At 54.0% G+C, this 17,434-nt stretch overlaps 7 protein-coding genes across 7 annotated transcripts; 4 read left to right on the forward strand and 3 right to left on the reverse strand.

Moving 5' to 3' along the window:
* Positions 1-72: 72 nt before the first annotated feature.
* On the forward strand, positions 73-953 carry BDY24DRAFT_441208 (uncharacterized protein; the record flags this gene model as incomplete). Its single annotated transcript, XM_076644587.1, has 4 exons — positions 73-268; positions 496-523; positions 630-765; positions 863-953. Coding segments are annotated over 4 exons (450 nt in total), but the record flags the coding sequence as incomplete, so codon positions are not given.
* Positions 954-1,140: 187 nt separating this feature from the next.
* BDY24DRAFT_388391 (uncharacterized protein) lies at positions 1,141-2,667 on the reverse strand (the record flags this gene model as incomplete). Its single annotated transcript, XM_076640352.1, has 7 exons — positions 1,141-1,396; positions 1,468-1,518; positions 1,595-1,744; positions 1,816-1,923; positions 2,002-2,197; positions 2,274-2,404; positions 2,478-2,667. The coding sequence occupies 7 exons, from the start codon at positions 2,665-2,667 to the stop codon at positions 1,194-1,196; spliced, it is 1,029 nt and encodes a 342-aa protein (XP_076497027.1). The 3' UTR covers positions 1,141-1,193.
* A 1,202-nt stretch (positions 2,668-3,869) lies between these two features.
* Positions 3,870-5,183, reverse strand: BDY24DRAFT_441210 (zinc finger MYND domain-containing protein). The gene is made up of 6 exons (XM_076644588.1): positions 5,048-5,183; positions 4,930-4,977; positions 4,617-4,856; positions 4,140-4,550; positions 4,044-4,071; positions 3,870-3,955 (listed from the first exon to the last, which is right to left on the reverse strand). Exons 1-6 carry the CDS (start codon positions 5,156-5,158, stop codon positions 3,897-3,899), a joined length of 897 nt encoding a protein of 298 aa, XP_076497028.1. The 5' UTR covers positions 5,159-5,183; the 3' UTR covers positions 3,870-3,896.
* Positions 5,184-5,431: 248 nt separating this feature from the next.
* On the forward strand, positions 5,432-8,495 carry BDY24DRAFT_441211 (uncharacterized protein). Its single transcript, XM_076644589.1, has 6 exons — positions 5,432-5,666; positions 5,745-5,851; positions 6,025-6,635; positions 6,778-7,309; positions 7,466-7,874; positions 8,029-8,495. Exons 1-6 carry the CDS (start codon positions 5,653-5,655, stop codon positions 8,150-8,152), a joined length of 1,797 nt encoding a protein of 598 aa, XP_076497029.1. The 5' UTR covers positions 5,432-5,652; the 3' UTR covers positions 8,153-8,495.
* Positions 8,496-8,670: 175 nt separating this feature from the next.
* Positions 8,671-10,037, reverse strand: BDY24DRAFT_388398 (HIG1 domain-containing protein). Its single transcript, XM_076640353.1, has 4 exons — positions 9,861-10,037; positions 9,689-9,785; positions 9,322-9,443; positions 8,671-9,175 (listed from the first exon to the last, which is right to left on the reverse strand). Exons 1-4 carry the CDS (start codon positions 10,000-10,002, stop codon positions 8,823-8,825), a joined length of 714 nt encoding a protein of 237 aa, XP_076497030.1. The 5' UTR covers positions 10,003-10,037; the 3' UTR covers positions 8,671-8,822.
* Positions 10,038-11,737: 1,700 nt separating this feature from the next.
* Positions 11,738-13,877, forward strand: BDY24DRAFT_388401 (uncharacterized protein). The gene is made up of 5 exons (XM_076640354.1): positions 11,738-12,397; positions 12,579-12,741; positions 12,817-12,877; positions 12,978-13,241; positions 13,323-13,877. Exons 1-5 carry the CDS (start codon positions 11,923-11,925, stop codon positions 13,683-13,685), a joined length of 1,326 nt encoding a protein of 441 aa, XP_076497031.1. The 5' UTR covers positions 11,738-11,922; the 3' UTR covers positions 13,686-13,877.
* A 178-nt stretch (positions 13,878-14,055) lies between these two features.
* On the forward strand, positions 14,056-17,434 carry AVL9 (Avl9p). Its single transcript, XM_076637880.1, has 14 exons — positions 14,056-14,913; positions 15,018-15,028; positions 15,120-15,253; positions 15,339-15,472; positions 15,558-15,573; positions 15,632-15,758; positions 15,838-15,853; positions 15,918-16,046; positions 16,109-16,291; positions 16,363-16,390; positions 16,457-16,531; positions 16,607-16,699; positions 16,767-16,847; positions 16,930-17,434. Exons 1-14 carry the CDS (start codon positions 14,155-14,157, stop codon positions 17,367-17,369), a joined length of 2,226 nt encoding a protein of 741 aa, XP_076497032.1. The 5' UTR covers positions 14,056-14,154; the 3' UTR covers positions 17,370-17,434.

Consider the following 17,434-nt stretch of genomic DNA (forward strand, 5'->3'; position numbering starts at 1 on the left):
CCTCAGGACAACGGCGCCGCATAATCCATCATCGAAGCTCGATTCAACCTCCTCCTCTCCCTCGACAGAAGCATGAACGCTCCCATCTCTTCCTACCCCGGTGGGAGCATCATCCGAGTCCCAGCTCTCACCCAGAACGAAACCTCCGTTCTCAATCGTCTCATCCATAGCGTCCGAACGTGCACTCGAATCGATCTCGACCTCGACACGCAGGAGCGATTCGCTGAACTATCGGACGGGATCGTTCGATTGGGAGTCATGGACTTGGGTGATATGAGAAGAAGGAACGTCCAGGGGGGTGTTGGGACGTGGAGAGCTTGCGAGTGGGTCCGGTCCAGCACGAGGACAAGAAGGGGAAAACGTCGTCGACGACCTGCGTGAGGGATCAGGAAACTGGGGAGGAGAGAGTTTTGCCTTGCGGAAGAGTGAGTCGGTTGATTTCCTTCTGTACCTGTTCCCGTACTGACCTCTGGTTCCTTCGTCTTCTTTCTCCAGTGCGGTACGGTTCGTTACTGCTCCGAAGGTAAGACGATTCGACAACGCGTCTCTCCTTTCTCCCCTCCTCTCGTTCTCCGTTCACTCATCTCTTCCCTCTCTCCCCTTCATTCTCTTTCAATCGCTCTCCTCAGATCATCAACGATGCGACGCAGAGGAACACAGACTCTCGTGCTTCCCAACGAGCTGGTGAAAGCTCGTCGCCTCTCGAATCTCGTCGCGTTTCGTTTCGTTCCGCCGCGTTCCCTTGTACACGTCCCTTCTCAAACTGTGAGCCCTCGTTTCCATGCTCCGGTGGAATTAACCTTTCTTCGAGAAGAAGGGCGCTAACTCAAAGATCATCGCGATTTCGTTTCGTAAAATCGAGAGCGATTTCCGTTCCCTCTCCTCATCATGTAGCTCTTTCTCTCTTCGTCGTTTCTCTTCCCTTCTCTCCCTCGCCTTTTGTCCTGTTCCCCTCCTTCCTTAACGAATCAGCTTAGTCTCAACTCTCGATCGATCTTGACGACGTTCCTCCCTTTCCGCTCGCGTCGTCCGCTCGATGCGCTTTCTTCTTCCTTCCCGCAAACGAACCCGACAGACTCGCAAAATCCGCATTCTGCACATATTTCACTCTCACTCTCACCTTGCAAGTTCAACAAACCCATAAGCATAGCGTAACGACACTCTCCTCTTCTTCTCCCTCTCTCTCACCTTCCTCAGCCTCTCCACCCTCCCTTTCCATGCTCTCCCACCGCTCCACCTTCACCCGTCACCAATTCAAACCCCCCATCCTCCCCCAAACCCCAGTTAGACCTCGTTCTTTTCCTCCTCCAACCAGCGGGAACTACTCCAGCAGGACAGGAAGTCGACGCGTCGTTCTTGTGTGGATGGGTTCGAAGCGATGCAAAGGAGAATTGGCCTGTTTCTTGCCAACAACGAGCGTTAGCGGTGAGAAAGATAAAGAAGAGAAGGGGTAGCAGACTTACTTACGTTTCGCTCGTTTTGGAGGAGGAGAGGATTGGGAGGAGGGAGAGGAGGGACCTGCCGAAACCGAAAATGAGATGAGCAACGAGATTGGAAGGGTGGGAAAGAGAAGGAGGGTTGGGAGGGGACTGACGTTTTTTGTTCTTGTTCTTGTTCTTGTTCTTTGAAGAGGAAGGTTTGGGTTGAAGGAAGTTGCTGAGTTTCGAAGCCAGAGGAGTTCGAGATCGAGGACGCGTCGGAGAGGTCGAGGTCGAGGTCGATGGTTTGCGATCTTTCCTCCCGTCTTGAGAACACGAACGAAAACAATCCCGTCAGAAGAAGCTAGGGCCCCAAAAAAATGAGGGAGAGACTCACAAGGTTTTCCACCCTCCTTGCCATGATGGATCGCTCGAACGGGACTCCCTCGAACGAATTTCGTCCGACCCGTTGTTGATCTCCTCGTGGTTGTAAGCGAGTCGACAGCTACACCCAGCACACCAGACTCAGCTCAGTCAGCTTCTCGGGCAAAAGAAGAGGAAAGAGAAGGAACCCAAAGCTCACCAATCGACCCCAACCTCGACTCGCCCAACTTCACTCCTCCTCCCCTCGAACTCGAAGACATCCCGAACTCGTCCGCGTCCTCTCCGTTCCAAACCTCACCTAGAGGAAAAGGGAGGGCAGGGATAGGACCGTTTCGGAGTTGGGCTTGAGTTTCGAGAATGTGTTGTTGAGTGACGGAGAGGGATATGAGCTCGGCCTATCAACGAAAATGAAAACGGCGCGTGAGTGAAGGCGGGAGGAAGAGAGAGAGAGAGAGAGAGAGAGAAACGAACCTCCGTTAGAGGAGAAGGTTTGGAAAGCAAGCTTGTTTGTCTACGATGGAGTCTTCGAAGATCTCGGGAGATTGAGCTTGACGAGCAGGTGGTGTTTGGCGAGGGAGGAGGAGGGACGACAGAGGGAGAGGCTGAGCGAAGAAAGGTTGACCCGAGTCAGCTCTGAGGAGAGCAGGGAGGGAAGAGAGGAAGAAGAGAGCTCACCAACAACGTGAGGCCTAGATCTGACTGCATAAGAAGGGTCGAGAACCTCCTGTCGGTTCCTCCTTGACCTCGAGCTTGAAGCGATAGGGAAAGCGAACTGTTGAGGAGGAGGAGGAGGACGAGGAGGTTGAAGTTGACCCCGAAGTGGGCGAGAGAAGTTGATAGATGAGCGGCGAGGTGGGGATTCCATGGTCTGGGGAGGAAGGAAGAAGGAGAAGGTGGTGGTTGGAGTTTTGAAGAGCGGCGAAAGGAAAGAGGTAGAGCGTCTTTGAACGTTGAGAGGGACGTGAAGGGCGGCGGAGAAAGGGAGAAAAGAAGTCAGCCGCGCCTCTGACATCTGAATGAGTTTGGACGTTTCGTGTGATGCGTTAGATGGCGATGTATAGATTCTTGAACGCTGCTGTAGGTGTGAGGGGAAAAGAGAGAGACGACGAGGGTCGCCGAGATCAGCTCGTCGCTCTCCCTCTTCTCCCTCGCTCGTTCGTTACACAGGACATCAAGATCGTCAGAAAACCGTCCTTCTTCCCCCATCTCACTTCCCAACCCAAAGGCTCCACAGCTCCTCGTCCTTTGATCGATCGAAGCAGGTCGTGATGGAGGGATCCGCTCGAGGGAGATTGGGGTTCGTTCGTTGCTGGAGGAGCGAGCGAGGGGAAGAAGAGAGGAAGGTGAGCTCGAGCTCATGAGCTCAGCGATGGACGTGGAAATAGACATACAGTAGGCGAAGAGGGGTTCCTTTGAGGTGTCGATATCGATGATCTCAGTAGAGACGAGCCGAGACCTGTGGGACGAGAGCAGAGAACAGGGAAGGAGGAGGAAAGGTCAGCTTGAGCTCGACGTTTTCCTTCCTTCCCTCCTTTCCCTCCCCATACCACTCTCAACCAAGCCCTATAAGAGTTCAATAGCACACGAAAGAAGCATCAGACTGACCTCCAGTAAGTCCTGATCCCGATCTAGACCCAAAAGCAACAGGGAAGCTCCTCCTCGACGATCCTCCTTCTTCTCGCTGGTCGTCTGGCACGGGCGTCGAAGAGGCAGCTGAGGACGCTGGGGTAGAGGATACAGTTCGACCAAGGGTTTTGGAGGAGATGGAGGAGGAGGGAGTGGCGGACATGCTGGTTGGGAAGAGTTGGGGAGAGGGAGAGGAGTGAGGCGTGATGGTTGAAGGGAAGGGAAAGGGAGGAGAGGATAAGTTCCGCTTTCGTTTCCCGACGAAGAAGACTGGGGCGTGCTTTGGACGCGAAGAATTTATGTCATGATAGGTTGCAATCGGAGAAGGTTCGAATGCAGCTAAGCCCTACTCAGATAATCTCTCTTCTTGCGCGAGAGAAGAACTTCAAGCGAAAGCGAAGCGTCGTGAATCGTTCCTCCCCAACCCAAACCCACCTCCCTCTCACTCCTCGACAACCCGAGGTCCGGTCACCAACTAGGAGGAAAGCACTCGAGCTTGTGCTTCTTCCAATCGAGTCGCTGGTGCTCTGAAGAGAACGAAGAAAAGCGGAGGAACGAGTTCAGCTCGAGAAAAGGGAAAGACGCGCGACGACGCGTCGTCCCTCGGAAACGGACCTCTCGAGCAGTAGCGGACCCCGTAGCACTGATGAAACGAGAAAAAGGAGTTCATCAGCCTCTAGTTGTTAATAAGATGGAGAAAAGAACACTCACTCGACCACAGACCCTCATATCCGCGACGTCTCGACCATCCAAAAGCTCGGAACACGACTCGAGAACCGAAGGCTCGATGAGCGAAGGTGCGGTGATGAGGACGTAAGGCGTTTCGGTGAACTGGCAGGACGACCAAGTCCTGAAAGCTCTAGGAGAGAGGACCTCTGGAGGAAGGAGCACACCGGCTGCAAGAAGACGAAGGGTTGCCAGAATCGAGTTGTAGTTTCGTTTTGTCGCGGCGCTGCGAGTGTGACAGTCCTCCTCAAAGAAGACGCAAACCTCTCGAAGCCTCTCTCGAACCGATGGGGAAGGCATTGGCACGGCTCTGGTTGTGGAAAGCGTCCCCAGGTTGTTGTCAAAGCCGTAGACGCAGGCGACGAGGCGTTCGCAAAGCACGCTGGATAGATCGAACTGACGACGGCGAACGGAGGTGATCAGTGATGCGCTTCTTTCAAGAGAGAAAAAGAGAGTACTCACCTGAAAGCTCTCGGGTGGAAGGTTTGATATCTTCTCGACCAAAGCGAGGAAGAGTGTCATGGATTCCATCAAGTTTCCTCGAATGAACCTCCCCATCGACGCCCGACGCTCTACAATCAGAGCCTTGCCCCAGTTCGCGTAACAACTAAAGACCAAGAGAGACTCTTCTTCGAAGAAATCGAACTCGCCGTAGATGAAGGTGCGGAGGAAGGAAGGAAGGTAACCAGCGGCGACCTCGCTCTGGCGAAAGGGGAAGCGTTGACCAGAGGTCAGATTTGCACAGGAAGGAACCTTTAGAGAAGAAATGACGGACGAAGAACTTAGTACGAGCGTCTCCCCAAATCTGAGGCAGATTGTTGAACTGGAGACGGTGAAAAGGCGGGTCAAACAAAAGAGAAGACTGCAAAGGAAGATGTGAAGGCGAAACGCACCTGCTCGAAGTGCAGTATGAGAGTTTCGCGGGACAGAATCCTTCCAGGGCGTCCGTCGATGCCTGGAGATAGATCCAAGAGCTGAGCGAACTGAGTAGGCGTGAGGGACATGTCGAGAAGGAAGAGAAGGAGGAGATGTTGGTTCGAGGTCAACTCGCGAGTCTCCTCCTCTTTCAAAGGAGACTCCCAAATCTGGCTCCGTTCGATTTTTTGGGCCTCTAATTTTTCTCCCCAGTCTTCTTTTTGAAGACCGCTCCTTCGTAGATCGTGATAAATTATCTCTTCCTAGATCGTGAAACGAGTGTCCGCTTGTGTTCTTTTTCGGGGAGTTTGTCCTTTCTTTCCCTTTGAGCTTGTTTCCTTTCTTTCTCTCCTCCCAACGTCCAACACCCCTTTCCCTCCCTTCTTTCTCACCCAACTCACGCTCGTTAGCACAACTTCACATTCCTTTCCTTCTCTTAACCCTCTCTTCCCTCCTGGCCACCCTTCCTCCGCCCAACTCTCCTCCTCCTCGACGGACGCGCGCTTGATCCCTTCCCCTCTCTCTCTCTCCTTCTCTTCTCCTCCCTCTCGCCTCCCTCCCTTTTATCGCCTGCAGGACTATCATGGCTGGAACCTTGTGAGAAACCTTCTGCTTCTTCCTACTCTCGTAGAGGGCCACATATAGACGCGTTTCTCCCTTTGTTTTCTCCTCCAGATTGTCCATCGTTACGGGACCTCTGGCAAGGACAACGACTCGAGCTGTCGTAGCCGTCCCTTCGACGACGAGCACTTCTTCAAGCTCAGCAGTATCATCTTCTAGAGGTGAGTAACCACTTCTCTGTTTATCTTGCGAAGAGGATACTTCAGGGGAGGCAGGAGGAGAAGGAGAGAAGGAGAAGGAGACGACAACACGACGAATCCGAGCTAACGAACTCTCCTTCCTTCTCCCTCTCCTTTCCTCTCTTCTTCTCCCTACATCGGAATCTACACCTCAGTTTCATCCTCCTCAACCTCCTCCATCGTCTCCTCAACCTCCTCTTCGTCCGTCCGATCCTCCACGACCTCCTCGGTCGCTTCTACAACTTCTTCCTCTCGCGCGAGCTCGTCCTCCTCCCGCACCTCAGCCTCCTCCCTCCGAGCTTCATCCACTCTCGCCTCCTCCTCAGCAGCAGCCTCAGCCTCAGCATCCTCAGCACCAGAATCCACAGGTCTCTCTTCCTTAGCCAAATCCCTCATCATCGCTGGGATCGTCGTCGCTTCAGCCATTGCTCTCATCGTCGCCGTAGGATTCCTCCTTCGAAGACGACGCGACGGTCGAAGGGACAGGAGGGACCGAACGCACGAGCTGGATGGATACGGGAAGGATGGTGGCCCTTCCTCACCTCATATCGAGAAGGATCAACCTGGAGTAGGAGACGAGAGATTCGTTCAAGCTCTCGGGAGAGGAGAGAGGCCTTCAGGTCGAGCTGGAACGGGCATGGGAGGAATCTACGGAGCGAGCGCGGGAGCTGGAGCTATGTACGCTGGAAGCGAAGCGAGTCTGCAGCAGCCTCCTATGGCTGTGAACGACGGAGGATGGGGTTCTGCTGGAGGGTACGATGCATCTGTGAGTCCTTGTTGTTTGGAACCTTCTTCTCTCCTTCGTTGCTCTCGACGACGCCTCTTTCTTGAGAGATCGTCCTCGACACGTCCCTCTCTCCTCTTCTGACCTTGACTGCCTCCTTTCTCGGTATGCTCCTATCTCGCAGGGCTACCCACCTCAACAAGCCTACTCCCCTGGAGGATTCGCACCTCCTCACTCTGCCTCTCAGCAATACCTCGTTCAACGAGGTCCCTCCCCTGCCTTCGCCAACCACAACCAACAACAGCCCTACTCTCCTTCCTACGGCAACCCTCAAGACGAGTACTTCCGATCTCCCTCTCCCTACGGCCAACACCCTCCTCCTCCTCCTCCCCCTCCTCAGCAGCAATCGTACTACAGCAGCAATCAACAACCCTACGACGCTCAGCCTCAACACGACCCGTACCAGGATCCTTCCCCTCTCGAGGCTCAGGCGATGGCTGGTGTTGGAGGAGATCCCTCGTTGGGTGGTGCTTTGGTTCCGGGAGGTGCTTTGGATGAGGAGGGAGTGGAGATGAGGGTGGTGAGAGGATTCAAGGCGACGCTGGAGGATGAGCTCGCTATCGTTCCGTTCATCCTTCTTCGGGTTCACCAGAGCTACGAGGATGGGTGGAGCTTGTGTTCGAACCCTGGAACGAAGGAGAGAGGTGTCGTTCCTCGTACGTTTCTTGTCTCGTTCTCGTTGGTTTGACTCGTCGTGTGTCGACGGGCTGGACGCGTTCGTTTTTGCTGACCTGCTCCCTTCTTTCCTTTCCTTTCCTTTCCTTTCCTTCCCACGCTTCCTCTTCTTACCTGCGCATCTACCCTCACTCAAGGCGACTGCCTAGCCCTCCCTTCTTCCCTCCCATCCAACGCTCTCCCTCCTTCTCCTCCCTCCCAACCTCGAACCCTCCCTCAAATCCCGTCCCAGTCCTTCTCCTCCTCCAACCTTTACGACCCCTCCTCCTCCGTTGCCGACCGCTCGTCCCAGTACGCCAACAACTCCAAGCACCAGGAAGCTCTCGACGAGAACGATCATCCTCTCGCTCCTCCTCCTACGTTCGGATTTGCTGTCGGCTACGAAGATAACAACGGCCGTCCGTTGAGCGTTGTGGTGAGGGACGAGGATGGGACGGAGAGGGAGGTGATGAGGAGTGAGTTGGGACCTGGGGGGGCTGCTGCTGCTGCTGGAGCGTCGGGTTCGTCAGGAGAGTTTGGAGGGCTGGATGTTGGTGGGATTCCGAGGTGAGCTTCGTTTTGTTTCGACGCGTCGTTCTTCTCCTCCTTCTCTCTCTTTCTGACTCTTCCTCTTCTTTCCTTTCCCCCAAACCCTCTTTGCTGACTCCCTCCTCTTCTTTCCTCTCCTTCTCCGTCCTCGTATATCTTCTTTCCCCCCCAGATCCCGAACAGCAACCTCCCTCACTCCCTCCGAACGAACCGAGCGTCGCTCGTCCTTGATGGACAGCGTCCGAGCGGCCGGAGCCTACCTCGATCAGGGAGGAGCTTCGGGAACCCATCTTTGAAACCCCAACCCGTCTATCTCTTCCAACCCTTTCTCGCTCTTACTTTATTCGCTCCTCCCTCGTTCGTTCTCAATCTCGACTTTTTCACGACCCCCCCCTCTCTCTCTCTCTCTCTCTCTCTCTCTCTCAACTCTTGCTCTCTCTCATTTTTCGGTTTTGTTTCCTCTTGGATAGTCTCACCTTACCTCGTATCTACCCTGTGCTGCTCTCTCCTTTCGTTTCGTTTCATCTAAAGCATTGTAGTTCTCGAGCTGGTGCGAGAGAGAGAAGGCCGTCCAGGAGACGGGGTTTTCGTTCGTTCTTGGAAGTTTTTTTTCTTGATCTTGATGTGGAATTTTGCTTGCCACTCTTTGTTTGAGTTTTGTTGGGTTGGGTTGTGTGGGAGAGGAGATCGCTAGGAAAGTCTTTCGGGGCAAGGAGAGAGAGAGAGAGAGAGAGAGAGAGAGGAAGGGAGGAGGAGAGACGCGTCGGAAAACTCGACTCTTGACTCAATCGAGCGAGCGACCTCTCTCTCCGAGGTGTGTGAAGGAAGAATAAAATAAGAGGGTGAGAGGTGTTAACATTGAGTGAAACATACTATAACACAAGCAGACTCTGGGCAAGCTGATGCGATCTGATCTACCAAACCGAAACCCAAACCCAACTCTCCCTCCCCTTCCCCTTTCCCAATCTACTCCCTCCCCTCCCCAGCGTGCGACTGCGAAGAAGCTCCATGACCATGACCCTCCCCACTCCCCGCCTCCTTCCTAGCCAAAAACTCCTCGACCTGCCTCCTCCTCAACTCCTTCCTCGCACTCGCCCTTCCACCATCCGCCTTCCAATCCACGTCGTCCAAAAGCTCGCTCCCGAGGATGGTGGGAGCGGAACCGTTCTTTCCTGGTACCAACGTTGGTGGTGAAGAAGAGCGAGAGGAGGAAGAGAGCGTAGGGTTGACGGTAGGAGGGGAGAGGAGGGGAGGCGCTGAACGGCGGGAAGGGGGAGCGAGGTCGTCTTCGAAGGGGGAGGGCGATTGGGTGATTTTGTCTGCGGGTTGAGGAAAGGGAGGGAGGGAAGGGACGAGAGTAAGGAAGAAAAGAAAGGAAAGGTTAAGGAAAAGTATAACGGTCAGGCGGAGAGCTTTGTAAGTAAAAGGGGAAGGACGAGAAGGCGACGATTGAAGAGAGACCCACCTCCCAAAGCAGACATCCCTCGACTGATCTCGTCCGGCAGTTTACCCATATCCCTGATGGGAGTCTTTCCTTCAAAGAAGATGCCTCCGAGAACGATGGCGAGGATGGCCACTCCTTGGGCTCTGCGAAACCAAACGAGAAAACGGAGAGGGAAGGTGGAAGGGAAGGAACGGAAGGTCAGCTCGACGTTTCCCAAAAGATCGAGGATCAGGACGAGAGAAGATGGGGATCGGCGAGGGTTTGGGAGCTAGGGATGTGAAAGGTTTGAGAGACGAGTTCGACCGTGAGGTGTAGATCTCGGATCCGAAGACGCTCGAGGGGACGAAGAGAAGGAAGGGAACGAAGGAAGGAAGGACGACGAACGCACCCAACCCTAAACCTCAACATCTTCTGCAACTTCGCTCGATCCTGATGTCGATTCGCCTGAATAGCCCCCCAGAGCGCATAACACGTAGCGAGAGTAGCTGTTCATTGCATTTCCCAAAACGAAGTCAGCGTTCGGTTCGTCCCATCCCATCGTCCTCGTTCGTTTCACTCACCGATGGGAACCATAGGGTTCTGCTTCATCTTTGCGATCCCTTTGTTCCACCAGGCGGATCGGTTCAGGACGTTGGGTCGGACTTCGCGATCGTACTCGGCGTCGTAGTCGATAGGGGGTGGGCGGGGAGGGGAGGAGGACATTTTTGGGGTGGAGGGAAGGGAAGGAGTTGATGGTTGGAGGGAAGGAGGGAGGGAGGGAGAGGGCGTCTTGACCTCAAACGCTCAGGATCAAGTAGTCACGCTCGATCAAATCTTCTTCTTTGATCTCTTCCTTTTCGATCTATCTTGGACTCTCCCTAGACTTCTGAGGTCATTTTTATCAGCTCTCGATTTTTCGCTACCGAGGCAGGCTGGACGTTCTTCCCGCCGTCCGCTGATTCCCTGCGTCTCTTCTTCCTTTGAGCGTCCAGAACTCTTCGGAGACTTTACGGTGGGAGATCTTATCAGTATTGGCATGCGCTGGAGACGGTGATGGTCTCTCAGCTGCTCCAAGTTAACGGAGGGGACATCGGAAGCAAAGCGAGGCCAAGGTGAGCTCGACCGTCCTCCTGCCTTTGTTCTCGTTCTCATCTATTGCTCGCAGCATCGATCAAAGTGTGATCGTCGCTATCAGAAGAAGAGCCTCAAAAATCATCTCTGCGCACAACGCATGTCCCTTTGAAGGAGACCGAGGGTCAGGAAGAAGGTTGAGCTCGTCCGTTGTTCAGTTCTTGAGGGAAGTCGACGACTCTCAAACGAAAGCAAGCTTCGTACTTGTCTCGACTGCTAGTATGTAGGCTTGCTTCTTCCTCAGATGCTCTAGCAGCGAAGTCGTTACTGGTGATCGCTGCGAAGGGAGGGCGAGTGGAAGGGAGGACGTCGTCCACTGCGACCGGCTCATGTCGGAACCTCCTCCTCCCTTGTTCGCCTGGATGCGTTGAGCGCTGATCTTTTTCTGAGCTTTTGTTGTTCTTTAAAGACACCGAATCTTTGCGATTCTTAGACTTTGGAGGCATATTTTGCCAGCGAAGAACTCCTGCGAAACGCGTCGCTCTCGTCTGAATCTTCCTCTCCTGTCCGCCTTCTGCACCCTTCTCGTCCAAGTTGAAGTCTCTGAAGGAATTTCATTCCATGGGGAAGTGGAGGTCCCTCTGCTGAACAACTCTCCCCAGCAGATATGATCGCTGGGAGGGAAAACGCGTCGAGGAGAGAGGAGAACAAGGGATTGGAAAGACGGGTTCGCTTCCAATCAACAAGGATTTCTCCGAATTTTGTTCAAGACAAGGGAGCTAGCTATATTAACTTCGCGTCTCTTGTCGATGTTGGCAAATCCATGCCGACCCTTCCTTTCGCTCGTGAGCGTTCAGATTCTCACCCCTGGTTTCGTCTTCGTTTCTTCTCTCACCAACCTTCCCTGAGCTGGACTCTCGTTGAGTTTTCCGTCGGCCTTTGTGTGGTCGTCTCACGCGTTTATGATTCAGTACTCGGTGAGCACTCAAACTCCGTCGTCTCCGATGGTCTTGCTTTCAAGTTGTGTCGTGACGCTGCCGATTTCCCTTTGTTCTCCCTCGCCTCAAGGGAAGGACGTTTGTTTGGCTCGTTGGACCCTTGAAATCGGAGACGGTCAAGCTGAGTAAACACCCCGCTCTGTAAGGGGAAGGATCGCCGTCGTCGGGGAGAAATGTAGTAGGCTGACAACGCGTTCGTTTTTTGCCTCTCTTCTCGTCGTCTTTCGCGTGAAGACCTTCCCTCTGTGCGTTGAGAAGACCTCAACAAGGTCTCAAGTCACTCGGCCTGTTCGGATCAGGTTTTAGAATGAAACCTTGAAGGCTGATCGCAGCTTCCAAAAACGCGTAATAGTTTCAAGGACCCGAACTGTTTGCCCCCACCTCTCTCCGATTCCCTTGTTCTCTTCTTTCAGAGCTCATCTTTAGAACGCAAAGGGGTCCCTCCCAACCACCAGCACCCTCCCTCAGCAACCTCTACCTTCCCTTCTATCCCTCACAAAGCTCCCAACCCTCAGGACTCGACTTCGACGCGCGTTTTCGCTGCCCTAGAGACCCCCTACTCCCCTTGAAAAGGATGAGCATCCAACCTCCTCGACCGCCAACCCCTCCTCTCTCCTCTTTCCCTCAGCCTCCCTCCTTCTCCTCCTCGCCGTCAAAAAACAGACGAGCACGTCCCGCCTTCCCTCCAAACTCCAACGGTCAACCTTACGCCTCTTCTTCGACGTTTCGCTTCAAGGAGTACCATCCATCCCTCAACTCGCCAACGACCCCGGCAGCCGTTCGCGTCTCTCCTCCAACCCCTCGTCGAGCTGGCTCTTCGGAACGAGGGAGCTCTCCGTTGGACGAATCAAGGAGACCTCTTACTCCCAGAGAGGTCTACTCAGGAACGGTACCGACGAATAGGCCAAGGTCCAACACGGGGGAAAGGGGAGGAGGAGGAGGAGGAGGATCAGCTTTGGCTGAACCTCCCCGCGAGTACTTCATAGCTCGAATGAAGCAGCTCGCACCGAGGTTTTGGAACAAGGAGCATAATTCAGATTGTACCATTCGTGAGTTTATACTTCTATCTTCTCATTTCTGCCATCCAACTCCGAGGAAGTGAAGATGTCGCTGGGAATTCCTTGTTCTCGAGGGCTAAACGATCGGAGCTGACACTCTTCCCTTGCCTCCCTTGTTCGCTTGTCTCTCCTTCCCCGGTTCACCCACCTTCGTTTGTTCCTATCAATCAAGTCGTTCAACTCAGCTCGCCTTCAGTTTTACCATCACCGAGTTCGATGCATCCGCCAGGAAGCGCATTTCCTCCAAGACGAGACTCTGGGAGAGGACCATCGACGGGAGACGGATTCGCTACGTCGGGACGGAGAGGCTCTGCACCTATCACGCCTGGCAATGTGTGAGTTCTCAGACCTTCTGTTCCACTGGAGGTTGTACTGATCGAGGTTCTGCTGGTATCGTTCTTCTCTCGCAGCTCCGTTCTGACCTTCGAACTACACAGAGAGTACCTCACAACTCAGTCGACCCTTTTCCGAGTTCGTTCTCTCTCTCTCTCTTCTCTCTTTCTCTTCCCCTTCTTTTGCTTCCCCTCAGCCGACTTTCGCTGACCCCGAAACCTCATCCATCTTTCTCCAGAAACTCCTCACCAACTCTTCCGCCTCCACTACCGGCTCTCTTCCCTCTACTCCCAACACTTTTCGCTCGGCAAACCCCTCCCTTCAAGCGCGTCTCGTCCCTCCTCTCGCCCCTTCGACGAAGCCAACCATCCTCCTCCCGCTACCGGATCCAACCTCTTTCGGTCTCATCACTCATTTCCTCTACTGGGGCAACGCCAACGTAATCGAGAGAGCTCTCTGCGAAGGCAAGGTCTCGTGGGAAGGTCTCTTCAAGAACATCGAGGTTCGTCGTTCATCCTCTCTCGTTTTTTTCCTTTCCTCAACCTGATCGATCTCCTTCCCTTTCTTCCTCCATGATCACCAGTTCCTCGGTCTCGACAATACCTTCAAGGTCGTCTGTGCGAAATGGTGGAGGAAATGGATCCGACCTTCGTCCTCTTCTCGTCCACTCGCGTCGGCACCTGCCTCCTCCATCTCCTTCTCCCTCACCACACCCCCTTCTTCTGGATCTCAAGCCGACTCAGCCCACGAGCAGATCACTCCCACCTCTTCGACCTTCCCTGGTTCGATGATGTCGATGCACCCGAAAGGGTTGGCTTTGCACAACGGAGACGAGAGCGACGACGAGCTGGAGGCCGATGGAGCGAGGATTGGAACGAGAGGTGGTTACGAGGAGGAGCTGGAGAGGAGGATGATGGAGTTGGGGAGGAGAGAGGAGGAGTACTAGGTTGTTGTGTTTCTGTTTGCCTTTGTTTTTCCTCTTGCTTTACGACGATTTCGGTTCTCCTTTGACGATCCTCTTGCTCTCTTCGTTTTTCGTTTGGTTCCTCTGCTTCGCGTCGCCTGTGTCGCAGTATTTATTTCCCGCTTCAACTTCTTTTTTTTGCTGTACCTAATTCGATCTCCTTTCCACCGTGCGTACAAGTGTTCTAGTTCAACAGGACGCGTCGCACCGTCGTCTCCAAGAAGAATGAGAGGGGGAGAGGAGGATCTTCCCGTCCACTTCGACCACCGATGCGAGGGCATCGAATCGGATTTATCCTTCAACTCGCCACATATCATAGCCTCTCTGGAAAAATAGGCATCTCAGAATCTCGGGTCTCGCTGAAATCCTCCCATGACGACGGTTTCGAAGAGCAGGGCGAGGAGATCCGCTCTCGTCCCTCCTTCGAAGGTGAGCTTGACCTTCAACAACGATGAGCTCCTCGCCCACCTCAGCTCTCGGTCCTTCCGACAACCCTTGGGACTCTTCTCCGACGATAGGACACTCTCATGAACCCACCTACGAAGCTTCCGACTTTGAGTTCCAAGACGTCGACCTCCCTTCCCCTTCCCCTCCTCCCTCCCCTTCCCTCCCTCCTTCAACTCCCCTCTCTCCTCCTCCTCCTTCACCACCTCCACCCATAGCGGCGGAACCTTCGCTTCCTTCCTCCACCTCGTTCTCCTCCACCTCTCGACCGTCATCCAAAGGTCCGCCGCCAACTCTGAATCGAGGAATCACAGGAGAGACGGAGAGGTCTGGGTCCAACTTCGACCTCAGCCTCAAGTCCCCGGATGGATTCGCTTCCTTCAACTCTGAGGGAGTCGTTCTCGCCGTTCTTCTCGTCAACTTCAACCACCTCCTAGGACCCGTCGTTGAATTCAGCCATCCTCCAAACATCCTCTCCTCCCCTTCCCTCGATCCCGAGCTCGCCAAACTCCTCCCCTTCCTCGCTCTCCCAGACGGAGCCCATCTCCAAGAGGAGGATTACTCCTACTTTCACACCGTTTCTCTACCTCAGGAGAGACACCCACTGGGGTCCTCAGAGGATGAACCTTTCCCTATCAACCAGACCGTCTTCGGAATCAGCTGCAACCGACAACTGGCGTCGTCCGAGCTCTTGAATCGACCAACGGACGTGACTCGTTCGACGGTGCAAATGGCAGTCGTGGTTCTTGCTCGTCAGCCAGTCTTTGTGAGTTGATCTCTTCTTGATGTTCTCCTTGTTGCTATCTCGACTGCCTCGAAGGGCTCGAGCTGACAGCTGTGTCTCCTCGTTCCCTTTCGTTCGAACTCCAGGGGCCGATACGGTTCGTTGCCGTCCTCTCTCCCCGTTGTTCGCTGCTATCAACGACCTCGAGGCTCCTATACTGACCTCCTCTTGATCTCATTAAACTGCAGAGATAAACTCGGAGTCGTCACTCGAGCTTTCTTCGCTCAAAGGGATTTCACTCAAACCGACATCCTCGTCGACTTCTACGCTTCTCTTCAGTCAAGTTTACGAGGGCAAGTCAGCGAAACGACGATGCACATGGGTAAGCAAGGCTTCTGCTTTCTTTTTTTACTCTGCGTGATGATTTCTCGGAGCTGACCTGACCTTGCGCTCTCTTCGTCGAACAGGGACGAGTCTTCGGGAGTTGATTCACAAGTTTCGACACAAGACGCTCGTTCTCCTCAAGCTCATGCTGTTACAGAAGAAGATCATGTTTTTCGGCTATCCGGTTGAGCGTCTCTGCACGTACCAGTACACTTTGGTGAGTCGAAGAGCAAGCGATTCGATGAGCTCTCCTCGCGTCGACATCGTTCGTTGCTGACCTCGTCTCCTCTTTCTTCTTTCAGGTCTCTCTGATACCGGGTTCGTCCCCTTCTTCCTCTTCCATTGTGCCTCAAAGCTGATCTGATTCTTTGCGCAGGTCTTCTCATGTCGCTCAACGACTGTGGTTCACCGACGCTCGACACCTTCGCTGCTTCCGTCGAGCCACCCACGTCGCTCAAGACGAGCGACCGTCCGAGTCTGCTTCGGTTCTTTGGTTTCCCTCTGTGAGTACTTATGCCTTCATTCTCATAAGTTTAGATGCAGCAGCTCGAGACTGATTTCCCCTTATCTGCGTTCTTACAGCAACATCTTCGGCAAGGTTCGTCGCGTCCTTTCGTTTCTGTCCCATCTTCTCGCTGACCTCTCTTCTTCCTCAACTTCAGGACGCCTTCTTCCAACCCTACCTCCCCCTTCAGCAAATCGATATGTGCAAATGCTCTTCGTGGCTCCTCGGAACTACCAACTCCATCATGCTTCAACAGAGAGACGCCGCTCACGATTGTCTCGTCAACGTTCGTTCTTCTTTCTCTCCTTCTCTCTCAATCCGCCTGACCGACGAGACTCTTTCTATCAGATCGAACACACCTCCTTCGAGTTCGCAGACCCTAAACTGGAACGCCTGGTCGCCTTAACCGCTGCTGATCGTCGATGGATGGACGAAGTCGTTCGAACGGTCGAGGAGACGTGGAATCCCGAGGATCCTACGAGACCGGTTGGGATGGTGTTCAAAGGGAGTGATGATTTCTTGAGGGCGAAAGTGAGCTTCCTCGGACTCTTCGTTTGGTCGAGTTCTGGGCAGGTCTGACGCGTCTTTCGTCTCCCTTTTAGTTCGAGGAGTACCTTTGCTCGCTTCTCTGTGAGTTCGAAAGTGATCCTTCCCTTTCTTCCCCGACGAACGCTGACCCCTTTTCCCCTCTGGTAGCTTCGATGAAGTACGCAGACTTCCTCACGAAATCTCCGAAGTCGGATCCTCTGATCGCCAACGGAGGAGGTAACTGTTCGTCATTCACTTCCCTCCTTCTTCTTTCGCCTTTCATCAGAGGCTGATCGCTATTTCTTTCGCTCCCTCCAGTCTCTCAATCTCTCGCTCAATTCTCGACGCCCTGGGTCAAGGAGTTCCGAACGACGACGGCGTTCCAGAGTTGGGATACGGTCACAGATCCAGGTCCGTTCGACTTGTCTTCTCCCCTCTTTCTTTTCCTTGCTGGTTCGAACGACCTTCATTTCTTCAGTTCTCTTCGATATCTGGGAGCCAAAACATCCTTGTGAAGGCAAGACCAACCCCGTTACCGACATCGGGCTTCGTCTCGCAGGTTCGTTCGTTTCCCTCCGCTCTTCATCGACGCGCTTCACTTCTTCTCTGACGCTCCCTCTTCCTCTCTTTCATCTTCACAGAGGGTCTTCACGATCTCAATCTCGAACAGAACCTCGGTCCTACGAAGGAGGCTCTCGCCTCCGCCTTCTCAACAGGATCGACTTCGTTCCTCCGAGCGTTCGAAGGAGTTCGCTCTGGGATCTCCTCTCAACTTGCCGCCCTCCCCTCCCCTCCAGCACCATCGTCTCCAGGCTTCCCTAGCTTCTCCACACGGAGATCTTCCTCATCGCATCCCCTCTCGGACCCAACAGGAGGATTGAGTCCGAAGTCGCCAGGAGCAGGAGTCGATCTTCGAGCAGCTGTGGCAGGATTCGGGAGCTTCTGGGGGTCGAAGGTATCGAAGTTCGCTGGAGGAGGTGCTTCCTCTGCGTCGGAAAAGAAGGTTGGAGAGGACGAGGGAGAGGAGGAGCTGGTACCTGTAGATCTAGACGCGAAGAGGGCAGCGTCGAACGGTCGGTGATCGACTTCGAAGGGACCCTTTCACTTTAGTTACGCCTGCTTTCTAGATCTGTCTTTCTTTCACAG

This window comes from Mrakia frigida (genome assembly GCF_051309035.1).
Source record: "Mrakia frigida strain ATCC 22029 unplaced genomic scaffold BDY24scaffold_14, whole genome shotgun sequence".
NCBI lineage: Eukaryota > Fungi > Basidiomycota > Tremellomycetes > Cystofilobasidiales > Mrakiaceae > Mrakia > Mrakia frigida.

Bases quoted from the DNA above. Each gene is read 5' to 3' on its own strand.
- AVL9 (XM_076637880.1), top strand. From the start codon at position 14,155: ATGAGCTCCTCGCCCACCTCAGCTCTCGGTCCTTCCGACAACCCTTGG. The intron at 16,047-16,108 runs GTTCGTTCTTCT...TCTTTCTATCAG, and splicing joins CTCACGATTGTCTCGTCAAC to ATCGAACACACCTCCTTCGA. The intron at 16,391-16,456 runs GTGAGTTCGAAA...CCCCTCTGGTAG, and splicing joins GTACCTTTGCTCGCTTCTCT to CTTCGATGAAGTACGCAGAC.
- BDY24DRAFT_388398 (XM_076640353.1), bottom strand. From the start codon at position 10,002: ATGTCCTCCTCCCCTCCCCGCCCACCCCCTATCGACTACGACGCCGAG. The intron at 9,444-9,688 runs GTGCGTTCGTCG...TTGGTTTCGCAG, and splicing joins ATGTTGAGGTTTAGGGTTGG to AGCCCAAGGAGTGGCCATCC. The intron at 9,176-9,321 runs GTGGGTCTCTCT...CTCAACCCGCAG, and splicing joins AGGGATGTCTGCTTTGGGAG to ACAAAATCACCCAATCGCCC.
- BDY24DRAFT_441211 (XM_076644589.1), top strand. The intron at 7,310-7,465 runs GTACGTTTCTTG...CCCTCACTCAAG, and splicing joins GGAGAGAGGTGTCGTTCCTC to GCGACTGCCTAGCCCTCCCT. The intron at 7,875-8,028 runs GTGAGCTTCGTT...TTTCCCCCCCAG, and splicing joins GATGTTGGTGGGATTCCGAG to ATCCCGAACAGCAACCTCCC.
- BDY24DRAFT_441210 (XM_076644588.1), bottom strand. From the start codon at position 5,158: ATGTCCCTCACGCCTACTCAGTTCGCTCAGCTCTTGGATCTATCTCCA. The intron at 4,072-4,139 runs GTGAGTGTTCTT...TCGTTTCATCAG, and splicing joins ATATGAGGGTCTGTGGTCGA to TGCTACGGGGTCCGCTACTG. The intron at 3,956-4,043 runs GTCCGTTTCCGA...CGTTCTCTTCAG, and splicing joins GGTCCGCTACTGCTCGAGAG to AGCACCAGCGACTCGATTGG.
- BDY24DRAFT_388401 (XM_076640354.1), top strand. From the start codon at position 11,923: ATGAGCATCCAACCTCCTCGACCGCCAACCCCTCCTCTCTCCTCTTTC. The intron at 12,878-12,977 runs GTTCGTTCTCTC...ATCTTTCTCCAG, and splicing joins CTCAGTCGACCCTTTTCCGA to AAACTCCTCACCAACTCTTC. The intron at 13,242-13,322 runs GTTCGTCGTTCA...CATGATCACCAG, and splicing joins GTCTCTTCAAGAACATCGAG to TTCCTCGGTCTCGACAATAC.